General features: G+C 48.3%; 1 protein-coding gene across 1 annotated transcript in view; it reads right to left on the bottom strand.

The window, feature by feature from the left end:
* Nucleotides 1-5,011: 5,011 nt before the first annotated feature.
* The window catches only part of fbln7 (fibulin 7), an 89,944-nt gene continuing 79,048 nt past the window's right edge, over nucleotides 5,012-15,907 (bottom strand). Inside the window, exons 6-8 of the mRNA XM_072500099.1 lie at nucleotides 13,817-13,954; nucleotides 11,338-11,476; nucleotides 5,012-7,427 (exon numbers count right to left, since the gene is read on the bottom strand). Coding sequence (XP_072356200.1) covers nucleotides 7,055-7,427; nucleotides 11,338-11,476; nucleotides 13,817-13,954 — 650 coding nt within the window. The 3' untranslated portion in view covers nucleotides 5,012-7,054. The remainder of the gene's footprint in view (nucleotides 7,428-11,337; nucleotides 11,477-13,816; nucleotides 13,955-15,907) is intronic.

Genomic DNA, 15,907 nt, shown 5'->3' with positions numbered 1-15,907 from the left:
TAGTGAGTGTGCTCTCACTGATGATTGGCTGCGGTATTGTGTATGCTGATTGGTTCCACTATATGTCCATCAGGGTGTGTGTGTGTGTCTGCACCATGATATACTGGTGTATATTATGACAGTACCGATCAAGCAGGTAATGCTCCTGACTGGAATGATACAGCATCTCTCATGGTCCTCAACCTTTGGACATCTCTGCTTGCATATTTCCCCCGTGGTTCCAAATAGTTGCATGTGCAGCAAAAACAAAAACAACTTTTATTTATATAGCATTTTTAATCTAGTAAAACATTCCAAGAGTTTCATAGGCATAGAGTCAGACCAAATTTGACACTGGGCCAGGTCAGGAAATTTTAGGACCCTGACCAAAAACTTGGATAGGTTTTAAAGAGCATCTTAAAGAGAGGAAGAGAGGCAGATAGGTTAGGGAGGGAATCATATAATTTACAGGTTAGGGAGGGAATCGTAGAATTTACAGTGCCGAAGGAGGCCATTCGGCCCATCAGTGCACCAGCCCTTGGAAAGAGCACCCTACTTAAGCCCATGCCTCTACCCTATCCTCATAACCCAGTAACCCCACCTAACCTTTTTTTGGACACTAAGGGCAATTTAGCATGGCCAGTCCACCTATCCTGCACATCTTTGGAGGAAAGTGGAGCACCCGGAGGAAACCCACGCAGACACGGGGAGGATGTGCAGACTCCACACAGCCAGTGACCCAAGCCGGGAATTGAACCTGGGACCTGGAGCTGTGAAGCAACTGTGCTAACCATTGTGCTAGCATGCTGCCCAAATATCAGGTCTTATAGTGTAGTCAACTGAGGGCTCGGCGAACAATGGTGGAGTGATGAAAATCAGTGATATGCAAGGTGCTTGAGCTGGAGGAGTGATGAAATCTCTAGCTACAAAGGCACAGTAGTCTTTCCAGAAAGCACAAATCTTTGATTTGGGTGTATCAGATAATGCAGGTCATCCATGGCAGCTCTCCCCACCTGCCGACATAACATCACCTCGCCACCGGTTTCAGATACAGGGGGGGAAAGGAGGCGGGGTATGGGGGTGGGGTAAGAGCGGGCAAGGAAAACTGTGGGCAAGTTTCACTCATTAATCAAACTTTAACGCAAGTACTCATCTCGTATTTGTGTTGGTGAGATAATATACCACCTTCTTTGAAGGACAAAGAACATCTTAAGTCGCTGCCTTGATCAAAAAGAAAAGTCTGCTCTTGTGGGAACCTTCCACAATTTCAGTGTCCAAGGCGTTTTACAGGCAATTAAATATTTTGATATGTAGTTATTGCTGTAATGTAGGAAACAATAAGACCAGAAGACATGGGAACAGAAACTGGTCATTTGGCCCACTGAGTCTGCTCCACCATTCAATGATATCGTGACTGAAATTATATGATAATGCTAAACTCCACTTTCCTGCCTTATCCCCATAAACCATGATTCCCTTACTGATTAAAAATCTGTCTATCTCAGCCTTGAACAGACTTAACCAATCTCTACAGCTCTTTGTGGTAAAGAATTCTACAGACTCATTAACATCAGCGAAGAAATGCCTCCTCAACTCTGTCTTAAATGGACAACCCCTTTCTTTGAGATTATGCCCTCTGGCCCTATACTCTCTCAAAAGGGGAAACATCCTCTCAGCATCCATCCTGACCAGCTCCCTGAGAATCCGATGTGTCGCCTCTCATTCTTCTAAACTCCAATGAGTACTCTCATAAGAAAGTTACTTCCAACCTGGGGTCAACCTAGTAAACTTTCTCTTGGCTGCCTCCAATGACAATCTTTCCTGAGATAATGTCACTAAGACTGTCCACAATATTCTGATCTGGTCTAACTAGAGTTTTAGCAAGATTTCCTTATTTTTATACTCCATTCCTGCCAACATTGAATTTGCCTTCCCTGAACCTGCATGCTAGCCTTTTTTGATTTATGCACGGGGACTCCCAAATTCCCCTATCCCGCAGCTTTCTGCAGTGTTTATCCATTTTAATAATATTCATCTCCTTTACAACGCAGCCTATTTGTTCACAGTAAGGTCCCATATAAGAAGACAGACAGGACAACACTCAAACATCATTATGTTCAAGTTTCTGGAGTGGTACTTGAACCCTGGCCCTTGTGACTTGAGATCAGGCTGCAATCCACTGAACAGCAGCAGACACCTGGATAAAAATGCTGTGGAAGCAAATGAACCACTGATACAAGTTTAATTCTGGACAACTGAGGGATGTTCCTGGTGAAAGTAGTTGGAATTCATTAACTCATTGTTAAGCCCAAAATATTGGGGTTATCATAAATTATCATAGAATTTACAGTGCAGAAGGAGGCCATTCGGCCCATCGAGTCTGCACCGGCTCTTGGAAAGAGCACCCTACCCAAGGTCAACACCTCCACCCTATCCCCATAACCCAGTAATCCCACCCAACGCCAAGGGCAATTTTGGACACTTAAGGGCAATTTATCATGGCCAATCCACCTAACTTGCACATCTTTGGACTGTGGGAGGAAACCGGAGCACCCGGAGGAAACCCACACACACACGGGGAGGATGTGCAGACTCCGCACAGACAGTGACCCAAGCCGGAATCGAACCTGGGACCCTGGAGCTGTGAAGCAATTGTGCTATCCACAATGCTACCGTGCTGCCCACGGGTTGCCTGGACTGAATCTTGTCAGGCTCTGCTCCCTCTGCATCATCTCATAAACTCCACCAAAGTTTGACCAATAGAGTGGAAAAAACACCAAGGAAACTTTCTCCCATGTGCGACTCACCATGAGAACAGTGGCCAATGATATTGAAATCTTAAAGAAATAACCCATTGGCGACTACTTCATTGATCTCCATGTTGACCAACCTACTGAAAATGTATTTTCTCTGTGGGGTTTAGGGCTGGACATATTCCTGAAGATTTTATCCGATGACTTCCTGGTTCCAACTGCCCTGCCCCACTACACAGCTGCTATGGTCAGCCTTAAGACGTACCACTTTCCCACATGGAGAGCAAACTGATTCTTCACTGTCAGTCAAATTTCCTTTTCTCTCAGATCCAACATTTTTCATAATCAAAATGGGAAAAAAGTGTTTGATTTAACAGATTGCTCTCTGTGGCCTGGTGATTAATTCCTGGACACTCCAGGAAAATCCAGCTGGGCTTGAAGGTCTAGCGCCACTCCACTGATATTTACTATTTTATTTCCCCAGGCACAGTGTGATAAAACCTCTGTGGTCTTTTGCCACAATGGTTGCCATCTATTGCCGGGCATTTGCTAGGAATTATCCCATTTACCACCATGATATTGGCTACTTTAAATGTTGGGAAGAGCAAGTATTTTGTGGTTAGCCCTTCAGCGTGAGGAACTGGGTTGGGAGGGGGGGCTGTTGTGGCTGGGATCAGTTTTCAGTATATGGATGGTCCAAGTGGCTCAGGATTTGGTACGGCTTGGCAAATTGAATTGCACTAACCTGGCGAGCAGGGTCAGGGCGGATCTACAGAAATGGGACAGCCTTCCGTTGTCGTTGGCCGGCCAAGTTCAATCCTTTAAAATGAATATCTTACCATGATTTGTGTTCTTATTTCAATGCCTCCCAGTTTTTCTACCCAAGTTATTTTATCGGTGGCCGGAATGGCTCACAACGGGGCTCCATATGGCTGGGGAGAACTCCTTGGACTCGGAGCGGGGGTCCTACAGAGGGTTAGACAGACTGGGGGGGGATGTTACTTGACTGCAGATGGAGGCGGGATCGTGTAAAGGGTCTAGCTTGGAGGCGCTGGTGACGGCATCTCTGCCATTTGCCCCAGCGAAATATTCTTTGAACCTGGTGTCGTCGCCACTTTGAAAATATGTTGGCAACTTTGTCAGCATTTTAAGTTGAGGGTAGTGTCAAAATCAGCCCCTACCTGTGGGAATCATTTTGTTGAGCTGGCGAAATTGGATGCCACATTTGGGGCGTGGAAAGTTAAGCAGCTGGAGAGGGTGAAGGATTTGTTTCTGGAGGGGCGGTTTGCCAGCTTGGAGGACTTGAAGGAAAAAGCAGGACTTGAGGTGGCGGCTACCTTCAGGTACTTCCAGGTACTGGACTTTGATCCGCAGATATTCCTGACATTCCCGGAGCATCGCCGTCCACTTTATTGGAGAGGATACTCTCCTGTGCGGGGTTGGAGGAGGGCAGCACATCCAGGATATATGGACGGATCTTGGAGGAAGAGCAGGTTTTGGTGGAGGAAGTGAATACTAGGTGGGAGGAAGAGCTGGGACCCATCTTGGGGGAGGAGGTGTGGAGCAAGTCCCACCACAGGGTGAATCATCCTATGTGAGATTGAGTTTGGTACAGCTCAAGGTGGTGTTTAGGGCCCACCTCATCAAGGCCAGGATGAGTCGATCTTTTGCAGTTGAGGATAAGTGAGAGTGGCGTCTGAGAGGCCTGTGAACCATGCACATGTTCTGGTCCTGTCCCAAATTGGTGGGTTTTTAAGGGTATTTTTTATGCACCATATCAGCAATCCCAAATGTTGAGTTAGAGCCTTGTTCATTAGTAACTATATTCAGAGTCTCGGACCAACCAGAGTTAAGGACGGTTGCGGAGGTGGATGGCCTCCTTTGATTGTTCTGCGGCAGATTTTGGAGGCTGGTGACGCCACCTAGTGCCTCAGCCTAGCTAGCTGACATGATGGAGTTTCTGTACCTCGAGAAGGTGAAGTTCACTGTGAGGGGTTCTATCATAGATGGAGTCCGTTCATATTGCACTTTAAGGAATTGGTCACTGTTAGCTGTTAGTGGGGCAGGTTATTTTTTTCGTTAAGGGGAGGATTGCTGACTAATTAGTTTGTTTTGTTGTGTAAATTTTTAGATATAAAATGTTAAAAAAATATTTTTAAAAAAACATTGCCCACTTTTCCGACAATGGCGGATTAGGAGAGATTTCTGGCCTGTATACTTAATACAGATATTACTGAAGTGTTTATTGTGCAGCTAACAGTGTGACACGACCCCAAGTGTAGTGTGAAATACTTTTATTAAAAATAATTGGAATAAACAATGCCTTGCACAGGATTAAAGACCTTCTATAAGAAACCTGTTTAGAACTTCCTGTGTAAAGCTATAATCCCATAAGTAACTTTTAGCTAGCAGCTCTTGAAAATATAGTAAGAAAACTATCAGATCATTATATTGTTATACTGTTCTAATAAAGTCAGGCAATTTAGTGATGGTCAATGGGTCATTTTCTCTTTGTATCTAAACAAAGAACACATCTTGCTCGGAAGTCGTGATTATATTTCTCATTGTACCTCACTGCTTTATTAAGTGCCTGATGGAGATTAACACTGCATTGTATTGTACAGTACACAATAATAGATTAACTTCTTTGTAGCAAACAGCCCAAGGTTAAAGTAAAGTCAACTTGCTGGAACTGTCTGTATGGAACAGGAGTAAATATTAGGCCAGCGTTTGGATTTCTTTAGTGTTTGTTTGCTCTGCTCTGCCTTTATTTCCTTTCCGAATATATTCGAATTGCTTGATGGATTGATAGATTCCTCGGGTGCAGGACACTTAAAGGTGAATAGGATATATGGCAGACACGAGGGCGGGATTCTCCTGCCGTGTCTGCCCGGCGTTCTTGCGGCGGGCGGAGCGGAAGCATCCAGCCCCATGTCTATAGTTGGATTGGATTTGTCACGTGTACCGAGGTACAGTGAAAAGTATTTTTCTGCGAGCTGCTCAACAGATTATTAAGTACATGGGAAGAAAAGGGAAGAAAAGAAAATACATAATAGGGCAACACAAGGTAACAATGTAACTACATAAACACCGGCACCGGATGAAGCATACAGGGGTGTAGTGTTAATGAGGTCAGTCCATAGGAGGATCATTTAGGAGTCTGGTAAAAGCAGGGAAGAAGCTGTTTTTGAGTCTGTTCGTGCGTGTTCTCAGACTTCTGTATCTCCTGCCCGATGGAAGAAGTTGGAAGAGTGAATAAGCCGGGTGGGAAGTGTCTTTGATTATGCTGCCCGCTTTCCCCAGGCGGTGGGAGGTGTAGATGGAGTCAATGGATGGGAGGCAGGTTCGTGTGATGGACTGGGCTGTGTTCACGACTCTCTGAAGTTTCTTGCGGTCCTGGGCCGAGCAGTTGCCATACCAGGCTGTGATGCAGCCAGATAGGATGCTTTCTATGGTGCAACTGTAAAAGTTGGTAAGAGTTAATGTGGATATGCCGAATTTCCTTAGTTTCTTGAGGAAGTATAGGCGCTGTTGTGCTTTCTTGGTGGTAGCGTCGACGTGGGTGGACCAGGATAGATTTTTGGAGATGTGTACCCCTAGGAATTTGAAACTGCTAACCATCTCCACCTCGGCCCTGTTGATGCTGACAGGGGTGTGTACAGTACTTTGCTTCCTGAAGTCAATGACCAGCTCTTTAGTTTTGCTGGCATTGAAGAAGAGATTGTTGTCGCTGCACCACTCCACTAGGTTCTCTATCTCCCTCCTGTATTCTGACTCGTCGTTATTCGAGATCCGGCCCACTATGGTCATATCGTCAGCAAACTTGTAGATGGGAACAGGAAACATGGTAAACCAGAGACATATGTATTCAGGTCTATGGCAAACGAGCAACGTATGATAATCAGGGAGAATTGCACACATTTTAAATGATTTGGACTACTTACAATGACAGAATTTGGTGAAGTTAGCTGATCAGAGCACAACACTGAATATACAATTGAAGAGTAACAGGTAATGGAAAGAATTCAGTCCAAATTGTTCATGGTAACATGTTCTGATCATTCCATTGTGGCATTTAGACTCTGATCGTTGTCTCTGGCTGCTAACTAATTGGGCTGGATTCTCCGGTCCAACAGCCATGTGTTTCTTGGAGGTGTGCCGTTCGCTGGCCGCGGGATTCACTACTCTCGCAGGCAGGATACGCGGCCAGCGGGAACAGGGAATCGCAACAGCGGCAGAGTTCCAGCCATTATCTCCCACAACAAAAGTCACAGTTCAAATGAATCTCACGAGCCAAACACCTGCGGTCCCGGAATATTTCCTCAAAGTCCATTGGCCGAGACAAAAAGTGTGACCTTTGACACATGCTTGGCCTGGAAAGTGCGATCGAGGTATTCCGACATGTCCACATCCACTTCTACGGTGCAAGGCCCTTTCAGGGGCTGAACAAGAATGAGCTCACCCGTCTGCCTGTCAGATCGTTGGACTACAAACTGCCCCTGGTTGGTTCCTCCCACAATGCCGAAACGCAGGCTGTTGGGCCCAGGCCTTCCAGGAGCAGCAGCTGTGGCCATGCGGAATAGGGCAACTGGAGGCTTCAGTTTTGAGGGCAAGGACAGGTAATGGAAGGAGATGGTCTTTGCGGCATGATGGCAGGATTTGCTGTTCATCGGGCAAGGGTATCGTTCACATTGACTGGAAACAAGAAGATTAGAAGATACACTGTGATCTTTTTTTAAAAAATACATGGAATTGCAGAAACTGACCATTAGGCTCAATTTATCGACACCTCCTTTTGTGCTCAGTCTATCAGCACAACCTTCTATTTCTTTCTCTGTGTCTATTTAAATGTATCGATGGTATAAATACAAGTGTGTTTTTTATTTTACTTTTTAAGAATAAGACTATGATCTCCCTCCACATATAGCTCTCGAGGGTAAGCCAAATTCTGCTGTCAAAAGTGAGGCCGGGTGGGGTGGGGAACCTTCTCCCAGGCCTTTGCAAGATCACACTTCGTCTAGCGACCAAGGCCTTGTGTGATTCCTACCCCTTCACATTCACAGCTCGGCAGGTACCATTTGCCTTGGCCTCTGCTCGGCACCTTATCAGAACAGTGAGGTCAAGGTTGAGAGGTCCTTTTTACTATTTCACTAGATTTGGGTGTCGCTGACTGAGCCAGCATTTATTGCCCATCCCTAATTGGCCTCGAGAAGGTGGTGGTGAGCTGCCTTCTTGAACCGCTGCAGCCCATGAGGTGTAGGTACACCCGCAGTGCTGTTAGGATTTTGACCCAGCGACAGTGATGGAATGATGATATATTTCCAAGACAGGATGGTGTGCGGCTCGGGGGAAAACTACAGGAACCGTCCCCAATTCCTGATACATGTGTCTTACCAGGGTGACGCCAATCATAGTGGTGCAGAAACCCATTATCTAAATCCACCCAACTAAACTCAGGGGTAATATGAAAATGAAATGAAATGAAAATCGCTTATTGTCACAAGTAGCCTTCAAATGAAGTTACTGTGAAAAGCCCCTCGTCGCCGAGAATAATGCACTGGAAATTTAGTTTAGAATTTTGATTTTACTGAATAAATTTACTGAGCACTTGATGTGCCTGATTATCAAGCTATAGAATGGATGCATTGAACATAAACATAGAACATACAGTGCAGGAGCAGGCCACTCGGCCCATCGAGTCTGCATCGACCCACTTAAGCCCTCACTTCCACCCTATCCCCGTAACCCAATGACCCCTCCTATCCTTTTTGGTCACTAAGGGCAATTTATCATGGCCAATCCACCTAATCGGCACATCTTTGGACTGTGGGAGGAAACTGGAGCACCCGGAGGAAACCCACGCAGACGCGGGGAGAACGTGCAAATTCCACACAGACAGTGACCCAGCGGGGAATCGAACCTGGGAACCTGGCGCTGTGGAGCCGCAGTGCTAATCACTGCTACCGTGCTGCCCAAAATTATTATTAATAATAAACTGCAATTATTTTATATATAAATATATGGAAAGAGCTTACATTTACAAAACACCTATTGTGGTCTCTGGATGGCATGCAATCCTTCACCAGTGGTTAAGTTCTTTTGAAATGGAGGCAGGATTTTCCACCTGTTATGTGGCAGCAGTGGTGGGCTCACTATTGGCTGGTGGGACCTTCAAGTCCTGCTGCTGTCAATGAGATTTCTCATTGTTTGCAACTTCCACTTTTGGGGAAACCGTGGCGGGGGGAGTGGGGAGGGGGGGCGTCACCGTTGACTTGAAGATCCCGCTGGTGGGAACAGAGAAATTTCCGCCCATCTCTACTGTTGTAATATAGGGAAATGAGGCAACCAATTGGAGTGCAGCAAGGTCCCACAAACAGCCATGGGGTAAGCCACCAAGCTATCTGTTTAACGATTGTGGGTGATGATGGAAGGTTGGCTGGGACATTGGAAGAGGACTCCACCAATTTTGCTTGATGATTGCTACTGGTCCCTTTACATTGATCTGACTAAGAAACTGGTGTAAGAGCATTTCCAGCTCCTGGAAATCGGAGGTAAAAGTAGCAAATACTGGAAATGGTCCGAAGATCAGTGGATACAAATGGACTCAACGTTTAAGGTCAATAAGCTTCCTCAGAATAGTTCCGTGGGGCTAGTTTAGCACAGGGCTAAAGAGCTGGCTTTGAAAGCAGACCAAGGCAAGCCAGCAGCACGGTTCAATTCACGTACCGGCCTCCCCGAACAGGCGCCGGAATGTCCGGGGCCGTGCTTGGTCCAGCGTCATTGAGGCCAGACTTGATCGTAGTGCTTGAGCGTCTTCCTCGAACCCCGTGGAGCCGTCGACACTGGGGTCTGTTGTTGCCGTCCAAGATGGCGGCGGGGTGAACAAAATGGCCACCCCCATGCATCGCACATGGCTGGGGGGTCACAAGATGGCGGCGGGGGTGGACAAAATGGCCGCCCCCATGCGTCGCACAGGGCTGGGGGGTTCCATGATGGCGGCGCCCCTCCTCCCCTCGTGGTGGACGGGACCCAAAATGGCGGCGCCTGCGGGTCGCACATGGGGCGCTGGGGGGGTTGGGGAGCGTTTGAAACGCGCAGGACTCCTTGTTCTCCGGGGACAGCGGTGGCCGGGACCCAAAATTGCTGCGCTTGCGGGTCGTACATAGGGCACTGGGGGGGTTGGGGAGCATCAGAAACGCGCAGGACTGCTTACGTGGAGTACCCCAACAGCCGACAGGACACTGTCTCCCTGAGAGATCTGGCGCCCGCCGGCAACACGCACACCCCCCCCCCCCCCGACACCAATCACCCCCTCCCTGCCACCGGCGCACCCCGCCACCGCCCCCTTCCCAGGAGGATCGGTCCTCCTCCCAGGTCCGACCAGAAGTGAAGCTGAAGCAGAAACCGTAAGGCTCCCGGACGTTCTCCACTCCATCCGGTCGCTACTGTGTACTAGCACTAACCAAACGCCTCATGAGCGCCTCCTGGTCTTCCCCAGGAAGTCCTCCTCTGGAACATCGCTGCTGACCTGGCTGGCGGCCCCAGGACCCATCTTGCTCCGAAAACATGTGCGGGCGCACAAGTCGGACCCGTTGGTCGAGAGGGTTCACCTCCTCCACGCGAACCCGCAGTACGCTTACGTGGAGTACCCCGACGGCCGACAGGACACGGTCTCCCTGCGAGATCTGGCGCCCGCCGGCAACACGCACCCCCCCCCGACACCAATCACCCCCTCCCTGCCACCGGCACACCCCGCCACCGCCCCCTTCCCGGGAGGATCGGTCCTCCTCCCAGGTCCGACCAGAAGTGAAGCTGAAGCAGAAACCGTAAGGCTCCCGGAGACGACAACACGGGAACAAGCACCACCACCGGGGCCGAGGCGATCGACAAGGACGACCAGACCGCCCGACCGACTCGTGGCATGGATGTAACACTACAATGTTGTGGACTTTAACGAGAACTTTTTTCTTTTCCCCCTTACGACTACTGTAAATAGTGCAAAACAAAAAAAAAACCCTGTACATACTGTGATGACATGCAAAAGTTTTCCTCCCAGGACCAGCCTTGTAAACCCCTACCACCATGCGAAGCACCACCCCGCCGGGTTCATTTTTAACAAGGGGTGAATGTGGTAGTATGCATTAGGGGTCATGTGGGACTGTGAAGCCGTGATGTCATTGGCTGACAGATCCCGGGTCCTGGTTGGCTGTTGACCTCTAGCTCCGCCCTGAAGGCAGAGTATAAGAACCAGGAGTTCTCCCCCGCAGGCCAGCCTGTTACTGAACTGCGGGGAACAAGTCACGCTTAATAAAGCCTCGTCGACTTCATCTCTATTCGTCTCTCGTGAGTCTTTGTGCGCTACACACAGTAACTTCATTTGGAGCCTACTTGTGACAATAAGCGATTTTCATTTCATTTCATTTCATGAGGGAAAATGGAGCCCTTACTTTACCATCTCATCCAGCAGAAGCTGTGACAGGACAACGCTGAAGTATCAGTCCAGATTCTACGCCTAAATTGTCAGAGCGGACTTGAACCCCCAACCTTCAGATTTCAATTCAAGGCTGACATGGATTAATCCATGTACGGGTACAGTTTTACTTACAATAGTGATGTTTTAACATAGCTGACATTTCCATAAGGTTCTGGACACTGTGGATTAACACACTGAAATCCTCCTCCTGTGTTGATACAAGTCTCCACTCTTGTGCAGTTGTGTTGTAATGTTGCACACTCATCTATATCTGGAAGAAGCAGACAACAAGTAAAACATGAGAACATGTTTTGAACACACCACACAACCTTTCACATTTTTTTTTAAGGCAGTGTTACTGGATGAGATCTCCCTGCTGTTCACAGCTGGGGGGGGGGGGACTTCCGCTCCTGCTGATCACGCATCCCCGCCGTGGGTTTCCTGGCAGGGTGGGGTGGGTTCAATGGGAAATCCCATTGACAGCGATCCTGCCGCCTCCAGGCGCCGAGAAACAAGCGGTGGGGAGGCCAGAGAATCTCGTCCACTAATTTAGCATTGCTACTTCACAATATTACTTAATTAATCTGTTCGAACAAAGCAACAACATTTCAGAAAGACTTTGCTCTTGTTTTGGAGGTATCACCTCCTTCCTCTTCATGTGACATGTGCTATTTTTGCCCAGCCTGGAAGTCCTTGGCTGCAAAGATCTTCTAGGGCATTTGCCAATGATTCCGAAGGGAGCCCATCTCCTAGGGATGCGCTTTGAACCCACTTGACTCTGTCGCAGGTGCACATTTATGTACAGATTATTCCTGAGCTCAGCCTAAACTCTGGAAACTGTCGGGATCACTGGTCTGAAGTGGAATATTGTTGCTTTTATTTGGATTCCCAAAAACAATTTGAAAAGAGCCATGGTGAGGGTGTGATTCAGTGGACTGTAGTTAAAGTCCCCAGGCCCGACCCCTGGCAGTGTCACCCTGGTAACTGGGCACCCTGGCCCTGGTAGTCCCAGAGGGTGCCAGGGTGACAGTGCCAGGGTGCCAGACTGGCAGTGCCAAGATGCCCAGGTGCCAGGGTGGTGCCAGGGTGCCACCCTGCCCTGTCCCCAATGGCGTGGGATACCCGACAGGGGCCATTATGACTGGTCTACGTTTGTGCCCTGGCAATTATGCTTATTTAAATATTCAGATCTGGATCTTGCCCAGTGAGGGCGAGAACCCGATCACAGCAGGCGGAACGAGTCGGGTGACTTGTGCGAGATCTCACGTCCGGCACGGAGTCCGATTTAGATCATGCATACGATTCATGCATACGTTGTGCCCAGATCCACACTGGGTGCAATGAGTTCACTGAATCGCACCCTAAACTTTGCCTTCTGTTGCCCAGGGTTACACGGGGTAGAATTATATGCTCCCTGACAGTATGTTTGTAGGTGGGGTTGGGGATAGTCAGTAAAGTTTTACAGATAGCCTTCCTACCTGGCTCCTACCCACATTCACCTCTCCACATCTTTACGCTGGGATGGATAAGGCATAGGCCCTTCAGCGACCACCTATTGACCTGTAAGGGCCGTTTCTCGCCCAGCTTCATTTCTCACATTGGCAGAGGGAGTTCAGGGGCAGAGGAGGCAGCCCAAGTAGTAGACCTGACCCACAGGCCTTGGGAAGGAAGGGGGTAGGAAGGCACTTCCATCAACAGCCTCCCTTTCCCCCTGGCCTCTCCACCAACATACCTCACTCCGCTCTGCCCGGGTCTTCTGAGTCTCACCTCTTCACCCTGCCCTGAAAATCACATGCTCACATGGACCTGGGCTCCTGGGACTTAGGCTCTGGGGACTGCTTGCAATTCCAGTCCTGTCCACTGTGTCTACAGGTGCTGCAGGGACTGGACTACTGGCCAATCAGACTGGCCAGCAGACCTCTGGGTGGCATGGAGGGGAGCCTTCCTCCTGAGCGAGGGGAGAAATTGAATTAACTTTAGCTAGTTAACACTTGTTGGAGCATGAAGTGACTGCGGGGTAGGGCAGCACGGTAGCATTGTGGATAGCACAATTGCTTCACAGCTCCAGGGTCCCAGGTTCGATTCCGGCTTGGGTCACTGTCTGTGCGGAGTCTGCACATCCTCCCCGTGTGTGCGTGGGTTTCCTCCAAGTGCTCCGGTTTCCTCCCACAGTCCAAAGATGTGCAGGTTAGGTGGATTGGCCATGATAAATTGCCCTTAGTGTCCAAAATTGTCCTTAGTGTTGGGTGGGGTTACTGAGTTATGGGGATAGGGTGGAGGTGTTGACCTTGGGTCGGGTGCTCTTTCCAAGAGCCGGTGCAGACTCGATGGGCCGAATGGCCTCCTTCTGCACTGTAAATTCTATGATAATCTATGATAATCGGCAGGGGTGGCAGGAGGGGAAATCCTGCCATCCTAAAATTCCTGCCCAATAACTTCTATTATTCCTCAGCGCTGAATCAAATCTCTCTAATTAACCATCACCGTATGCGTTTAAGAAGGTGGTTTCACTTTTGCCTTCTCAAAGGGCAACTAAGGTTGGACCATAAATGACCTACCTTGCTGGTAACATCTATTTCCCAAGAATGAGTTACCATATAGGGGGACTTACCGTCACAGCTCCTGCCATCATCGAGAAGTTTGTACGCAGGAGGACAGGTACAGCGGTAGGACCCGGGGATGTTAACACAGGTGTGCATGCAGAGTCTGGCGAACCCGCCCAGTTGGAAAACCTCGCACTCATCCACATCTGTGTGGCAGAATGAAAACATTTCCTGAATGCAACTGACCCCACAGTACAACGGATACACGGAGAGCGGTCCTGCGGGGCATGCTTCACAAATTAAACCTGGACAGGTCGGCAGTTGGTAAGATCTTGTACCTTGCAGACTCTTGGGCAGACGTTTCCCAATCTCCTGCCCCCAAGAAAATTCCTCATGAGGTGCCCAGCCTCAGAAGTTACAGAATCGCAACATCATTTAACGGCACAGCACATGAAGAGACATTCGACCCATTGTAACGTGTGCCGGCTCATTGAAAGAGCTGTTCAATTAGTCCAGTTTCTCCGTGACCCTTTCACATTTGTTTCGCATTGAGTATTTATTCAATTCTCTTCTGAAAGCTGCGGTTTAATCTGATTCCACCACCATTTCAAGCAGTGCTCTTTCACTCACAACTCGCTGTGTAAAATAAATTCCCATCTCACAACGATCCCCTTGCTAATGATCCAAAATGGCTGACCAGCCCTTCTGCTGCTGGAAACAGTTTCTCCTCATTTATTCTTCATGAATATAATGAGAACCCTCCATGATTTTTGAACACCTCTATCAAATCTCGCTCTCACCTTTTCTGCTCTAAAAAGAACCGGCTTCTCTAATCTCTCCACGTAACTGAAGCCTCCCCACGTCCCGTCCCTGATACCAAATGTCTCACCTCCACCCTCTCTAAGGCCTTTAAATCTTTCTTTTTTCCAGGGCTTCAGCCATTTCTACTTTACATCAGCGTACAGACAATACACAGATGGTGGCCTGAGTTGATCCATTCCTTGTCTTCAGTGATGCAAATTATCTTCAATTGTAACAAATACATAATGGCTCAATGTGGTGAATGTATTCACCTGAATATGAACTGTCTGTATAGTACTGTGACCTATGACCAAGAAATGATAATACTATGTACTTCCAGGTACTGTACTGGAACCCCAGTGGACTCCGCCACTGGCTCCGCCCTCCCCAGGGTGATATATAGACCGGCCACCTGTGGGCGGCACTCATTTGTACAGCAGACACTGGCAGGAAAGTTCCTGGATAATAAAGTCTTATGTTCACTCGTTCTCATAGTCTCGCAATGAATTGATGGTATATTACTTTATTTATTAGGGGCTGGTTTAGCACAGTGGACTAAACAGCTGGCTTGTAATGCAGAACAATGCCAGCAGCGCGGGTTCAATTCCCATACCAGCTTACCCGAACAGGCGCCAGAATGTGGTGACTAGGGGCTTTCCCCAGTAACTTCATTGAAGCCTATTTGTGACAATAAGCAATTATTATTGGAGGCTTCCAATTGGTTATATTTGAGATCTGTCAAAAGGGGGAACAGAGGCCAGCCTGGTGGACAATATGGCCACAAATTGCATGATTCTGGCTGTGATAGACCTTGAGCAATGAGGAAAGTGGCTTGCCGTCAGCATAGTATTTATGAAGGATCCTTTTCTTTAAATCACAGGATCAACCCAGCAGCATCTGTGGCATGTCCTTGTCTCTGCTTACCCTCATCTCTCTTGCTGCTCCCCACGCATGAACATCCTGCATTCCCCTAACCAACCCACTTTAACACACATTGAAGAGTGCTTTTCAATTCTGCCGCATCCTTCCTATTACATGGTTGGTGTAGAATTCTGAGATACAGGTTGTGGAGATGGCCACCACCACCTACTCAAGGTCAATTCAGGATGGGCAATTAATCCATAGAATTCCTGCAGTGCAGAAGGAAGCCATTCAGACAATTGAGCCTGCACTGACCCCCACCCCCCCTCCCCCCCGTTCCGAAAGAACACTCTACCCAGGCCCACACTCTGCCCCATCCTCGTAACCCCGAGCATTGAATATGGCCAATCCACCTAACCTGCACATCTTTTTGCATTCATATAATCATAGAATTTACAGAGCAGAAGGAGGCCATTCAGCCCATCGAGTCTGCATTG

Source organism: Scyliorhinus torazame, chromosome 4 (genome assembly GCF_047496885.1).
Source record: "Scyliorhinus torazame isolate Kashiwa2021f chromosome 4, sScyTor2.1, whole genome shotgun sequence".
Taxonomy (NCBI): Eukaryota; Metazoa; Chordata; class Chondrichthyes; order Carcharhiniformes; family Scyliorhinidae; genus Scyliorhinus; species Scyliorhinus torazame.
The sequence above is the reverse complement of the archived record's forward strand: the minus strand, read 5'-3'. Positions and strand labels throughout refer to the sequence as shown.